The sequence below is a fragment of the Neovison vison genome, chromosome 2, assembly GCF_020171115.1.
Source record: "Neovison vison isolate M4711 chromosome 2, ASM_NN_V1, whole genome shotgun sequence".
Taxonomy (NCBI): domain Eukaryota; kingdom Metazoa; phylum Chordata; class Mammalia; order Carnivora; family Mustelidae; genus Neogale; species Neogale vison.
This window is the reverse complement of record NC_058092.1, coordinates 14,204,134-14,218,621: the sequence shown is the minus strand read 5'-3', so window position 1 is coordinate 14,218,621 and position 14,488 is coordinate 14,204,134. Positions and strand designations below refer to the sequence as shown.

Here is a 14,488-nt window from a genome sequence, read left to right as displayed (position 1 = left end):
CAGCGTGCCTGGGGGCAGTGCAGTGTTTCTGAAGGGCAGACTGTGAGTGAGGAAATAATGCCTGGAAAGGAGGCAGGGGCCAGGCCCCCTCCACCGGGGGCCTCAGTGTCATGCTGGAGAGGGGGCGCTATCGTCACTCAGGGCCGAGGGAGGAGACACAGAGGCTGGGAGGGAGGAAAGCCAACGATCAGGGTTACCCTATCTATCACTGTGGTGGGAGCTGACCTCATCCCCCCTTTTCCAGTCCGTACGTGAGAAAATGATACTTCAGGAGCACAGGGTGACACAGGAGATCACGGCGGAGCCGGGCTCGGATGCCTGTGCCCCAAATTCCCACACTGTCTCCCAGCCTGAGTCTGTGAAATGGGACGCCGCTGACTCAGAGTCTGCTGCTTGGTGCAGTGCACATTCCTGTTACACGTCCTCAGCGGCTCAAGTCTTTTCCTCAGACCTTGAACTCTGCCCAGAGAAACTCATTTCCCAACCTCCCTGTTTACCCAGAATGGTGCTAGAGATCAAGGGCCAAAGCTTATCTGCAGCCCGAGTGGGGGGGTTACCGTAGTAAGGAGAGGACCGGTACAGCCACAAACATACTGACTGATCACAGTATGCCGCTCGCGGCGTGTGGATTATCTCATGTGCCCTCACGGCGCCCCCGGGGAGGAAGTGCTATTATTATCCCAACTTGGAGGGTGAGGCAGGTCAGATGGGTCAGATCCTCACTGCTTGGTCACAGCAAGGAGCTCAAGCAACGGGATAGACTGGCTTTTGCAGCAGTGACAGGTGACTTCCAAGTCTCAGTGGTTTACTCGATGAAGGTGCATTTCTTGTTCACAGGATGTGTCCGTTGCAGACTGGCGGTGGCCTTAGTCCCCACTGCACTGTCTTGGTCCCAGGTCCCAGGGGGACAGAGTGACCCCTATCTGGAATGTTGCTCGTTCATGGCAGAGCAGGAGACTCATCAGGCCCCTGCAGTGACGCTTAAAGATTGTTCCAGAAATGACACACACCCCTTCCACTGACCTTTCTTTGGTGACAGTGGGTCATAGGGCCCCTCATTCCCAAGGGCAGGGGTGTGTAAGGCTTGTGCAGGGAGGACTAGTACAGGGAGGGGTAGCCAAACCGGGTGGATAGTGTTCCAGTACCACACAGCAGGGGTCAAGGTCAAGTTCACAGTCCTGATGTCAGAACCCATGCTCTGTCACCATCCTGCCTTCTAGGCTCAATGCACACAGTTCAGCCTCATCCCACGTCCATTAGCATGAATTGTGGCGTGCGTGGGAATGTTGATGTTGGGTTTCCCCTTCCCTTCAGTGAAGGAGCTGTGAAGGGCCATACTCCACGCCCGGGAGGGGGGTTGTGTAGAAAAAGAATTCATAGAAGTAAGCCGGCAGAGAACCAAACGGCATCGCAGCTCCTGAACGCTCTGCTCAAATCCCACTCCTCTTCGATCGATGAGCTACTTCTCGATACAATGTGCGGTTCAGGAGGAATGAGATGGGCAAGAAACAAGTCTTGGTCGAGGACCACATGGTTCTGCTCCCAGATACACGACATACAGAATGACCAGCACGAAGCCCGCCCTCCGTGACAGGCTGTTGGCTGGATGGATGAAGAAAGAATGCGTTTCATCTTCACAACCTGCCACCTGACTTGCTACCTGTTGTTAGTCCCATTTTACAGAAGAAGAAGTTGAGGCTCAGGGAAATCCGCCTAGTCGCGTGATATAACAGCCACCATTTTGGTCACCCCTTGCAGGGTGCAGTGGTGCTAAACGCTTGACGGACATTCTCTTCCTCCACGCCCGCAGCCCTCAGGAGGGGGCTGCTGCAGTCCCTTAACTGGACATTGTGTCATTTGGGCACAATAATAAAACTGCTTCCTGGGTAAGAGAAGCCATGTGAAGTGCAAAGCACCGTGGCTGGCGAGAAGGAATTCCTCAGTAAATATTAACCATTTTCCCTCTTGATCGTCGCTGTCATGCTACACACTGAGTTGTTGTCCAAACTCCGACTTCAGCTCAGAGTTCGCTCTCATGAGGACTGCACCGACCGACCTGCCCTGGCTCCCCCATCCTGCTCCTGATTGCCCCACAGCACTGGGGCTGCCCACCTGACACGGGGGCTGGGCTTGGTGACTCTCTACGTGCTCACGCGGCCATCCCCGCTTCACCTGACCCCGTTCACCCCAAATGCTTCCCTTCTGCTCGATTTTATAGCTTTTAAAGGTCAGGTCTGGCGGATTCCAGTTAGTGCCCCGAAGCCAAGGTCTCCAATGGCGGACATTTCCAGCGGGAGACGGCTCAGAGGGTAGGAAGCAGGGGAGGGAAGGGCAGACAGGGGCGATGGAGTCTGTGGTCGTATTTGTACTTGGTCTGGGTCCATCTGTTCCAAGATATTTTTTGTGCTGCTTTTGCTATTATTACTGTTATTTTTGTCTTTTTATTATTCAAATTGCAACCCTGTTAGGATGGACCCATTAGGTAAGTAGCACATCCCACACACTGGGTTTTCCCAGTTGGGTTTTAGAAACTTTCCAGCCTTTTAAACCATCGATGGGCCCAGGGTGACTTTGGTACCCTGCTCTGCATGGCAGCGTCCCCGGCCTTGATCCTAGTTTGGGGCCTTGGTGAGGCGGGGTGGTCTCAGGGGGTGCCAGGCACCGCTGGCCGTAAAGACCGACCTCTTTCCCCCACAGAACGGCTGAGGCATCCCGGAAGAAGAAAGAAAACCGGAGGAAGTGGAAGCGCTATCTCCTGATTGGCCTGGCAACTGTCGGGGGCGGGACTGTGATCGGTAAGGCCCGCCCAGGTTGGCCAGGGTGTGGGGGCGCGCATGCGCCGGGGCAGTGCAGACTACATGGCAGGCTCGAAGCTAGAGAGGAGAGGGTAGGGGGGTCAGTTGGGAGGTGGCCGCGTCACGCACCAGGTGCAGATGTATGTTCATTCACGTTCTTAGAAACATCCATGGAAGGCGGTGGGCGGCCAATGGGGGAAGAACCGGGTAGGCCGCATCTCTTCCCCTTTACCTACCATGGGCTGCTCTCTTTGCAGGCGTGACCGGGGGTCTGGCTGCCCCCCTCGTGGCCGCTGGCGCTGCCACCATCATTGGCAGTGCTGGGGCAGCGGCTCTGGGCTCGGTGGCAGGCATCGCCGTCATGACCTCGCTGTTCGGGGCGGCTGGAGCTGGCCTGACCGGTAAGGTGACAAAGGAATGTTGGGCCAGTGGGGGATGTTCGGCCAGGGGGGCCTGGCTCTCACAGACAGGCCCAGATTCTCACCCATCATGGCTCTCCGGGGGACAGAGGAGAACACAGCTCTATTTCATGCTGGGTCCCAGCCCTGTGGGAACTGGCTGCAGGCTTCCTGCATTTACCAGTATTATTGGGGAGGGGGGTGATACTGGTAAATGGGGGTGTTTATATCATAGACCAGCAGCCCTCCAGTCCCACACACAGATCCCTGTTCCACTCCCCAAGTGGGATCCATCCCTTCCCCCATGGAGAATTGTGGTCACTTTGACTCACTTTTTTGAGAGGAATGTGTTACTCCCGTGATGTTCATGGGAAGAAAAGATCTAGAACCAATGGAGTCAGGATAAAGCAGTGAGTTACAACCCCAGCTCTGCCCCAGGAGCCGGCTGGCCTTCGGAAGCCTCTTAGCCTTGGCTGTAACTGGGGACAATAATGGCACCTAACTTAAATGACTTTAAAAATGAGACATTTTGTCGAGGGAGAAGGCACACAGTTGGCACTCACTGCGAGTGTGTGAGCGCGGAGAGTCACTCTCACTAACACTCCTGTTGTCCCTGGTCATCTCCACCCTCATTTTTGTGTCTGGGTCTTTAGGATACAAGATGAAGAAGCGTGTCGGGGCCATCGAAGAGTTCACGTTTCTGCCTCTCACGGAAGGCAGGCAGCTGCACATCACCATTGCCATCACAGGATGGCTGGCGTCCGGCAAATACCGTGAGGACCGGGGCAGAGCAGAGATGGGGGGATGGTGGGGCAAGTGTTGACGAAGCTGGGACTGCTGTTGTGGGCCAAACCCTGGCCTAGGCTCTTGCCTATGCGTACCTCTGGAGGGGTGGGGGAGGGGCCCAGTTTTGCAGAGGAGGAAACTGAGGCTCAAGAAGGTGAGATGACTTCATCCCATACCCATCCACCCTTCATCTCTCCATCAGTCTGTCCATGCATCCACTCATCCATCCATCCATCCATCCATCATCCATCCATCCACCTACCCTCCACCTGTCCACCAGTCCATCCCCACACCTGTCATCCATCATCCATCCAAATCCATCTATCCATCCACCCTTCCATCTACCCATCCATCACCATCCACCCACTCGCCTATCCATTCATTGATCTATCCACTCACTCATCTGCAGATCCATCCATCCATTACCTGTCGTCCAACTACCTGTCCATTCAACCACCCACCCATTCACTCATTGATGCATGCTTCCATCTCTGTCTCCACCCAACCATCCATCTACCCTTCCCTCCATTTACCATTCATTCACCCACCCATTTGCCTATTAATTTAGCCACTGAGCAGTGTTTCTGGAGTATCATACACAGCACATGCCAGACATTGAGCCTAGGAATTCAGTGGTGAGAGCACCATCATGACCTCAGCGCCCCTGGGACATGTGGTCCAAGATAGAAGACAGACGATTGAGCAATAATTTCATGGAAGGTTTATGGATGGCACAGTATAGGAACCAACAGAGTGTTTCTGGGGAATAAGGGAACGAGGTTCTACTGGAGAAAGTAACATTTAGGCTAAAGACCAGGAGTTAACTGGGTGAAGAAGGAGTAAGAAGTATAAACCAAGCAAAGAAGCAGCATGTACCAAGGTCCAGGGGTGCAAAAGAAGCACAGGATGGCTGGAATGGGGGGCTGGAAGGGTGTTGACAGGATCAGATCATGCTGGAGCATGTAAGGTGTGACAGGGAGCTTGAATTTATCCTCAGAGAAAGTGGGAGAGACCAGGGGACTTTCAGCATGTGGCTTAAAATTGAAAGGACTTGAAGTAGGTGAGAGATCAGTACATCTTGACAGTGTGACCTCAAGCAAATTACTTAACCTCTCTGTGCCTCAGGTGCTTCATTTGTAAAATAGAACAAATGATAGCTGCCTTTTGAGATGCTTGCAAAGTTTAAATTAAACAAGCTAACACATGGAAAGCACCCAGTTTCTCATGGACATTCCACAAACACACGTCCCCTTTGTGGCTCTCATTTGAACATGAATTTCAAGGCAGTTCTAACTGGGGTGCATCAAGGACTAACACCGTGGTCCACCCACTGCCTGGCTCCCTGTTGCAAGTGCCCAGTGTGAGGCTCAGCAAACAGTTCATCACTGAGAGAGAGAGAGAGAGCAAGCAAGCAGGGTGGGTCAGGGAATCCAGAACACGCCAGCCACACACAAGCTGACAGCCTCCTGAATTTCCGGATCTCTGGGATCTGAGGGTAGAAGGCACAGCTCTTCTAAACAACACAGAAGAAAGCAAGTGAGAAAATGTCCAGGCTTTGTACAGAGGCATGACCAGGTGCCCAAGCCTCATTGGTGTGGGATCACCAGTCCCTGTCCCTACACAGTAGGCCTCTAATGTGGACTGAGCACTTAGTGCATGGCTACCCCGAGTCAGGCATCTTACCCACGCAATGGGGACTCAATATGTGTTGTATCACCCAATCCTCGCATCCACCCCCCCCAGGTGGGGGCTGTTTCTGTCCTGATCTAGCAAAAGAGGAAGCCCAGAGGGGTCGCGGGAGGTCAGGGAGATGGAGGATTCGAACCCGTCTGTCCTGACCCAAAGTTCACGGGTGTCTCTTCACTCCTTTCCGCGCCACCACGCTGCAGGCAGGACCGACACTGGAGGGAAGGAGCAAGAGCGAGCATCTAAGTTGAGGAATTTGCGATTCTGACCACTCTGGAAAGCAAATTCCTTCTCCTTGTTTTACCCCCATTTGCTCTTTCGGCCCCAGGTCAAAGCCCAAAACCCTCTTCAGTGTTCTCCTCCCGCAGGCTGGTGCAGCCTGCTGTTCAGGCAAGCGGGGGCAGGGGAGGTAAAAAACGGAGCAAACTAGATTAAGTTCAGGAGGGAGATACAGCACCTCTTCCTGTCTCTCCTGGGAGAGAAGCCGCTGTGACATCACATACTTGCTCTGCACGATAGGAACAGTTGGATTCTCGGCAGCCCACCCCCCAGTTAAACAGGATTGTGCACAATAATGACAACAGCTTTGTGTTAACCAGGCACTAATCCAAGCATCTCAGGAGCCTTGCTCACTGAGTCCCTCGCTCCAGGCCAGGGAGGTGGGCATCCTGGTCACCCCCATTTTACAGATAAGGAAACTGAGATTCATAAGGGCTTCTCAGGGTCCCCTGGCTAGCCAGGGACTAGGGCAGGACTCACCACCACTCTGTCTGGCTCGATGGCCCCTGTTCAGGGCCTCGGGCAATACACTGCTCTACAGTTTATACAGTGTGGTGCGTGTGATCTCTCACGTGATCCCCACGACACTCCAAAGTCAGATGTTACCGTTCCACTCTTATAGATGTAGGATCCGAGGGGGCATGCCTGGCCGTGAGCCAAGTAACCAGGGAGCTGCCGGGCCAGGACACACCCTCACCCTTACTCTCCCCCCACACCCCAGCCCCTGCTCTCCACCCTGAGTTGTTGCAGAGCTGTGGCCAGGTCCCTGCGGGGGGTGGGGGGTGGCCCCAGGGTGTTGCTTGTGTTGGCCTGACACCCTCCAGTACAGATGGGGCCTTGGAGTTGGCAGGGAGCTGATGTCCAGAACCTGAAGCCTCGGGTGCCACGTGCTCACTCATGATCGTATTTTCGTGAGTGTTTATTACGTCTTCCATACCCAGGCTTCGGGAATCTAGTCCGTGGCAAACAGACCATGTGATTGTGCACTGTGATGCCAGCAGGCAGGAAGGCTCTTGGGGGGGTGAGGAGGGGTGTCCAGACTCGGCGTCCTGCTGTGTCCCCTTGTTGTGCTCGCAGAATAGTGACTGTGATATGTGTACGTCCCTGCCCCTGCCAACAGAGGCCTAGATGCCTCAGTTTTCTCAGCTACGAAGCGGGGCCAGTAGTGTCACCCTGTTTCAGAGGCTATGAGAAGATGCAGTGTGTTTCTGGGTGGGGGCAGAGTATAAGAGAGAAATTGGGATGGGGCTGGGAAGGAGGCGGGGCCAGCTCACTGAGGGCCTTGGTATCGTGCTAGGGACATGACACAGTCGGGGTTAGACTTCTGTCTGACGTGGTCACTGTCGTGATGATGTCTTCATCCCCCATTTCTAGTCCCTAAGTGAGAATGCTGAAGCTCAGGGGCCTTGGGTGACCCAGTGAGATCATGGCAGAGCTGGGCTCTGGTGCCTCTGCCCCAAACTTCCAGACCGTCTCCCAGCCTGAGTTTGTAGAATGACTTCCCACTGATTCCCAGAGCCCGCTCCTTGGTGCAGTGCACATTCCTATCATCCATCCTCAGCACCTGATGCCAGAAGGACTGCAGGGTGAGAAAGAGTAGCACTTCACACACACACAACTTCCAACACTTCATTCCTACGACTGCTGAAAAGGGAGCTCCATGTTCATCTCCCCCCTGCGCAGATAAGCACAGCAAGGCTCAGAGTGGGACAGTGGTGTGCAGGGTCACCCCGCTACTAATGAACGCAAAGCTGGGACCCAAACCCAGCCTGCTGACTGCCAGCATGGCACTCTGCTCCACCCAGTGCTCCGTCTGCTCCACGAACAGCTGCCACTCCCAATCCACCAGGGCACGTGGTCCCCTGTCACTGCCTGTCTGGGAAGCTGGGCTGGGGCACCCTCTGCCGCAGACAGGAGAGACCCCACCTACCTGTGTTCTCCCCTAGGCACCTTCAGCGCCCCGTGGGCGGCCCTGGCCCGCAGCCACGAGCAGTACTGCCTGGCCTGGGAGGCCAAGTACCTGATGGAGCTCGGCAATGCCCTGGAGACCATCCTCAGTGGTCTTGCCAACATGGTGGCCCAGGAGGCCCTGAAGTACACAGTGTTGTCCGGTAAGCACCCCTCCACCCCACCCCACTGCCAGCTGCATGCCCACTGCACAGATCTGAGGCTCCCTGTGAGCCGGGCACTGTGCCGGGCTTTAGGAATACAGAGAAGTCGAGGCTGCACTCCTGTCTGTGAAGTTTGTGGTCTCTGTGGGGAGGGGACAGGCCAACAGCCAACCACATCATCACACAGCGTATCAGGTAGCTATTGCCGCATAACAAGCAACCCCAAAACCCGGTAGCTTACGACAGCACTCATTTCTCACGGTAGCAGAGAAGTCGTGAGGCTTCATTTGACTGATACCGGGACCTGCTCACACGGCTGTGGATCAGCCGACCAACCAGTGACCTGGGCTGGCCTTGTCGGGGGCAACAAGGGCAACTCGGTTCTGCACCATGCGTCTGGCGCCCTCCCCTGGGGTCAGCCGGCTAGCCCACGCCAGCTGTAGGAGTGCACGAGAGGCTGCCCAAAACCATCCCAAGTCTCACATCGACTGAGGTCTCGCTGGCCAAAGCCAGTCCCACGGCAGAGCCTTGTGTGGCTGGCACGGCAGGGGCTGGGCACTGCAGAGCGTAGCACAAAGTGGAAGGACCCAGGGTGGAGGGACCAATCCAGGCCATCTTCAGAATCCCAGTCATGACAGAGGCTTGAACAGAAGGAATCTAGTCCAGGAATCCCGCACAAGCTGCAGTTTGCTTCGTTGCTGCTTAGCAGTTTGGCAGCCCTTAGAAAACTTACAGGTTCCAAGTTCAAGGTTCTGCATGCGTTCACTTGAGCCTCCATTAACCAGCCCATCACTTCCCTGGAAGGGCCTCCCCACACTGCTTTCTTCACTGATATCCCGCCTCCCCAGGCATCGTGGCTGCCCTGACCTGGCCAGCCTCACTCCTCGCTGTGGCCAACGTCATCGACAACCCCTGGGGTGTGTGTCTCCACCGGTCAGCAGAGGTTGGCAAGCACCTGGCCCACATCCTACTCTCCCGGCAGCAGGTACCTGGGACTGGCCATGGGACGTGGGGCAGGGGCAAGAGGGGAGGTGAGCGAACGGACCTGTGCACAGACATCAGCCCTAGAGACAAGCCACTTGGAGATAGTCTAGTGGCTTTGTGGGGGTGGACGGTCTTCACTGCCCCTTAGTTCAAGTCCCAGAAGTATCCCAGGATGAACCAGTGAGAGGAGAATCTGAGATTGTGCATTTCTAGATTCTGAGATTGTGGTTAGGTAAGCACTGAAAAGCGGACATCTGCGGGCATGGACAAGGCCAGGTGCTTCTTCCTGCAAGCATCTGAGCAGATCTTTAGTCAAATACCGTGTACGATGGTCAGAAAGATAAATAACTATCAGACTTTTCAAATTTAGGGACACCTGGGTGGCTCAGTCACTTAAGCGTCCAACTTTCGTCTCAGCTCAGGTCATGATCCCATGGTCCCAGGGTCAGCCCCACGTCAGGCTCTGCGCTCAGCTGGGTGTTTGCTTGAGGACTCTCTCTCCCTCTTCCTCGGCTCCACATCTGCTAATGCTCTAATGTGCGCACGTGTTCTCTCTCTCTCTCTCCTCTCTCTCTCTCAAATAAATAAATAAATCTGAAATTGGAAAACTTTCCGGGCTCCTTGCTTGGCAGGGAGCCTGCTTCTCCCTCTGCCTCTGCCTGCCTGTGCTCACTCTCGCTCCTTTCTCTCTGACAAATAAATAAATAAAATCTTTAAAAAAAAAAATCTGAAATTGGAAAACTTCCAAATCTGAATCCAGTACCTACCAGGGAAATGAAACTGCCCCCTTCAAGATGAATTTGAGTAAATGGAGACCAAAGTTTGGAGAAGCATTTCAGAGATGACTGTGAGATTAGGGTTATTGGAACCACAACGGTGGTTTCCAGCAGGCGGAAGTCTGTTTCTCAAGGAAAAGCTGAGGGAGGCCGTCTTACACGGCAGCGCTTGCCCTGGTGAAGAGACCTACTTGCCTTGTGGTGTGTGCTCTGCTATCCGTCGTCTGGACCTCGTGGTCCCAGATGTCAGCCTCCGCCCCAGCCAGCGGGGGAAAGGAAGGGCCGAAGAAGAAAGAGCAAAGGCCTGGTTGGTAGCATTTCCACTGATGTCTCATCAGCCAGACCCTGGTCCTAGGACCACCCCTGCGGGTGCACAAGCAGGGGAAGGCCGTCTGTCTTCCGTGTGTCCGCGAACCTAGCTGACGTTCAGCTACAAGAAAAGGGGAGGACGGATACTGAGGGACAACGAGCAGTTTCCACCGCAGTGGGTAAACTGAGGAATAGACCCTCCCTGCGATCGCTGTGTCTTTGCCGGAAGAAATGGAGCAGCCCTGCGCCAGGTTTGGCTGTAAGGCAAAGACCAGAGTGGTATTGGCTTCAACAAGGCGGGTGTTCGTCCTCTCCCGTGGAACAGCCGGCTGTCAGCCTCCAGGACGACGCGTGTGTCTTCGTTTCTTCTTGCTGCCGTAACGCATGACCACAGGCTTAGAACAACCCACGTGTATTATCTTACAGCTCCGAGCTCAGGAATCTCCCGTGGGTCTGCAGCGTCGGGTCCCCGACAGCGGCTCCAGGGAGCACCCACAGCCCGGCCTTTTCCAGCTCCCAAAGGCCACCTACCTTCTTTGGCCGGTAGCACCCTGCCTCCAGCTTCCAAGCCCACAGTGCAGCATCTGCAAATCTGCTTCTCTGTCCCTTGCTTCTGCCAGCACGTCACCTGTCTCCCTCTGACCCTCCTGCCTCCCTCTCTGTCCTCTAAGACAGCATTCACGCGGCCCCAGGGTTTGGATGGGGCCATTCTCGGCAGGCTGTTACTCTGCCTCCCACGTAGACGGCCTTGCAGTACAGGAGCCCCAACTCCTTCAGTGTCATGGCCACGTGTCCTCTGCATTCAGTCTCTCTTTTGGTCCGAGACAGATCTGCTGGCCTGACCTCCCCATCCCAGGGAGTCAGAGGCAGGAAAGCGGAGTGAGGGGCGTGGAAGTCACACTGTTGCGTCGCTTCTTGTCCTTGGGCCTCCCTAGCTGTAAAAGAGTTGGAGGGACTTTGTCCCCAGCCGGAGGGCTGTGCACCAGCAAAACTCAAGAGTTCTGTTAGCAGGGACTTTGCAGGGTGAGCAGGTGTTGGGGTGGGGATAAGCAGCCATTGCCATGGTTCCAGCAGAATTGGCTACTATTTGATCAAGGGTTTCCTGTCCTCATAGATGGCGGGGGGTGGGGGCAGGACGGGGGGAAGGTTAATATTCATGTATTGGCACAAAACCAAGGAAAAGGAAGAGACTCTGGGACCAGACCAGACCTTGGGAGCTCCCCTGCTCCTGTCCCCTCCTTCCATGTAGAACTGGCACCAATATCCCCCATAACTTTCTTCCTCTTAGCAGTTGCCTTTCCTACAAGTTCTTTAGTTAGAAAATCCCTCTCTGTGACTACTTACTACCTTCTCTTATGTAAAGCCAATATTTCAGTCCCATGTTCCCCTCTGGAAACAGACCAGTTCTCCCCCACATGTCCCTGCCCGGGTCCCCATCGTCACAGCCTGGGGTACCGCCGCCTCCTCTCCCTGGCATATCCCACTTCACTGTCGTCGTCTGCCACCCAATAGATGTGTCCTGTCCCCTGGGGAAGAAGAGACAGCCAGTGGCTGGGTAATGGTTCAAGATGAAAGGGAATTAACCCAGCCAGAGGCTGCCTGTTAGCCTGGGAGGAAGCAGTTCCAGCAGCAGGTGGATTCTTGCAGGAATGAGGGCCCTGTCTGTCCCGATTAAGACATCAGAGCTCCAGGACCATCGGAGGTGAGGGTAGCAGATGCATGATTCATTAAACGTGAGGCAAGCACTAAGGAGTGTACAAGGGCCATCCTCATCAGGGCCGATGCTGAACTGGCAAGTGTCCCCCCACCCAGACACCTGTGTCCTGTCTCCCGCAGGGCCAGAGACCTGTCACCTTGATTGGCTTTAGCCTGGGAGCCAGGGTCATCTACTTCTGTCTGCAAGAGATGGCTCAGGAGAAAGGTAAGTCTGGCTTACTGTCACAGATGAAAATGCTTCCCAAGTTCATCCTCAGGCAGAAGGTTCCAGGCCAGGGATCACGAGCCTTGGGAGTGTCTTCCCAGTTCTTGGTGATTCTAGTAAGAAATTAAAAGTGGTTGGAAAAATAGACAAAACCATTAAGTCATTTGGAAATTGGCTTTATTTTTTTTTTTTGTACTGTAAATTTAAGGGGCTGGTCCCGTAATAATGGTCCCATATTAATGATTATCTGGTCCTGTGATAATGACGTTGGCCTTGGTGTTGTCACGTGCGTGCTTGAGTGGGAGGAAGAGAGATGAGAAGTCTGAAACTGAGAGGTATCGGCAAGGCCACGTTCCCTCTGATGGTTCTAGGGGACGATCCTTCCTTATCTCTCCCAGCTCCTGGCAGTCCCTGGCCCTCCTTGGTTTGTAGAAGCCTTCCTCCATTCCCTGCTTCTGTCCTGACCTGTCTTCTTCTCCTTCCTGCTTTCTCTTCTCTTGTAAGGACAGTGTCGTTGGGTTTAGCCACCCCCACTCCTCCCCACCAAAGCCAGCATGATCTCATCTCAGGATCCTTAACTTTATAACATTTGCATAACTCAGTTACATCTGAAGATACATTTTCCTAAGAAGTTCTCATCCACAGGTTCCGGGTGGATGTCCCTTCTTGGGGAGCCATCATTCCAGCCACTACACCACCTCTGGTGTGTGTTCATGCTGTCCAATGACACACTTTGAGTGTTGGGACAGTGGGAAGCTTGAGTGCCATTGCTCTGGACCTTGGGTGGGAGGGGTCCCGGGATGAAGGGTCAGTTTCGGGCAGGTCTGTCAGCGGGGGACAGCTCGGGGAGGGAGGGGTAGAGCCCGGGGCTCTTGGAATGGCCCACAGTCTGCGGGACCCAGACTCCCCCCTCTCCTGGTGGAGCACAGCAGCAGCAGGCCCCTGAGGCAAGAGAGGGAGCTCATAATGACCCCGGCCTGGGAGCAGAGGGTGGGCAGCAGAGAGGGGTTCACCCGGCCGTCTCCCTGGGGATTTTCTAGGAACGCCTCTCTGGGCCTTGGCTTCCCCACTCATAAAATGGAGTTATAATACCCGGCCTGCATGCTTGCTTCCAGGGACTCCACACAGAGCATTTCTGCACCTTGTAGAGCCCTCCCTTGTTGACCAAACTGTGCTCTGGGATGTCTGTTGGCAGCTTTTGCTCTCAGAGCCGCTGCCAGCCTGAGGCCATCCCTGAAGATGGCCCCTGGCCACTCCCCCTGAGCATGTGACCCGACTGCCGACCCATTGCCAGCAGGCGAGGGGTGGGGGGGAGGGGAATGTTCGCAGTTGGCTGGATCTGAGGGAGCCAGACCGGCCTGCCTGGTGTTATCTTCATCCTTGGCATCCCCAGAGGGCGTGGGACAGACCCTGGGGCTAAGGGGCCTGCTTCATTCCTGTTCTTTCTGTTTTGCTAAAATGTCTCCCCACCTTGGACTGGGGACCAGAGCTATTTTCCTGGTCACGCAAGTAAGGCGGGTGTGCTTTCCTTGGCATTGACCATGGAATGGTCCATTGACCATGGCCCAAGCCCCTGTGGGTGAGCCCTGCAGAAGAGGCTTCATCTTCTGTCATTTTGGAGGACCCCCCTGCACCATACCCTACTCCCTCGTAGCTTTCAGCAGCCCCCTTGTCACTTGGTTTTGTCTGCATCGCTAAGCAATGGGGAGACGCCTCTGTCCTATTTCCAGTAGCTCTGGGTAACCTGGGACCACCATCCAGAAGGGCCTAGTGAGTCAACTTGGAGCTGTCTGCACCAGGAAAATTCAGGCTGGGGTCAGAGGTCAGGCAGAAACCACCCAGGAAGCAGGGCTGAATCTGGGGCTCTGGTACCGGTGATTTTCCACTTCCAGCTTAGAGAACATCATACATTCTCTGTAAGTTCTTCCCCTAACTAGACATGACCAGAGCAGAGCAAGTCAGAAAGTCATCAATTCCCTGCCTTTGCAGCTCCCCTAGTACAGATAATCCACCTGGGACCTTCTGGCCAGCTGGCAGGAACCCCCTGGAGGCCCATGTGTCTCCCGCCTTCAGCTCTTTGATCCCCTGTGGGAAAGGGCTTTTTTGGAACCACAGCCACACCACTGACGTCCCAAACATCATGTCATGTTCTGCTCCTACGACTTTGTGCAAATGATAACAGGGCTGTCAGAATCTCTTGGGAAAATTAGGGGCTGCCATTTCTCGTGCAGGACACAGGAGTCTTGCTAAAAATGTGTGGGTTAGAGAGAAGCAGGACGGGTGTACCAGTCAGCTTCTGCCGGGGTAATGCTGGGTAACAAGCTAACCCCCAAACTCACAGGGTTACACCACACCCTTGCCATGTTCCAGGATCTACGGTGGTTCGCTTGTTCTAGAACAGGCTCTGTTTCTGGTCATGGGTTGGACAGGCTTGGCCCCAGGC

At 54.7% G+C, this 14,488-nt stretch overlaps 1 protein-coding gene across 1 annotated transcript in view; it reads left to right on the top strand.

Moving 5' to 3' along the window:
• TMCO4 (transmembrane and coiled-coil domains 4) overlaps positions 1 to 14,488 on the top strand; it is an 85,640-nt gene that overhangs the window by 36,575 nt on the left and 34,577 nt on the right. Inside the window, exons 8-13 of the mRNA XM_044237309.1 lie at positions 2,698 to 2,795; positions 3,053 to 3,196; positions 3,847 to 3,966; positions 7,891 to 8,055; positions 8,904 to 9,040; positions 11,961 to 12,045. Of these exons, the coding sequence (XP_044093244.1) occupies positions 2,698 to 2,795; positions 3,053 to 3,196; positions 3,847 to 3,966; positions 7,891 to 8,055; positions 8,904 to 9,040; positions 11,961 to 12,045 (749 nt within the window). The remainder of the gene's footprint in view (positions 1 to 2,697; positions 2,796 to 3,052; positions 3,197 to 3,846; positions 3,967 to 7,890; positions 8,056 to 8,903; positions 9,041 to 11,960; positions 12,046 to 14,488) is intronic.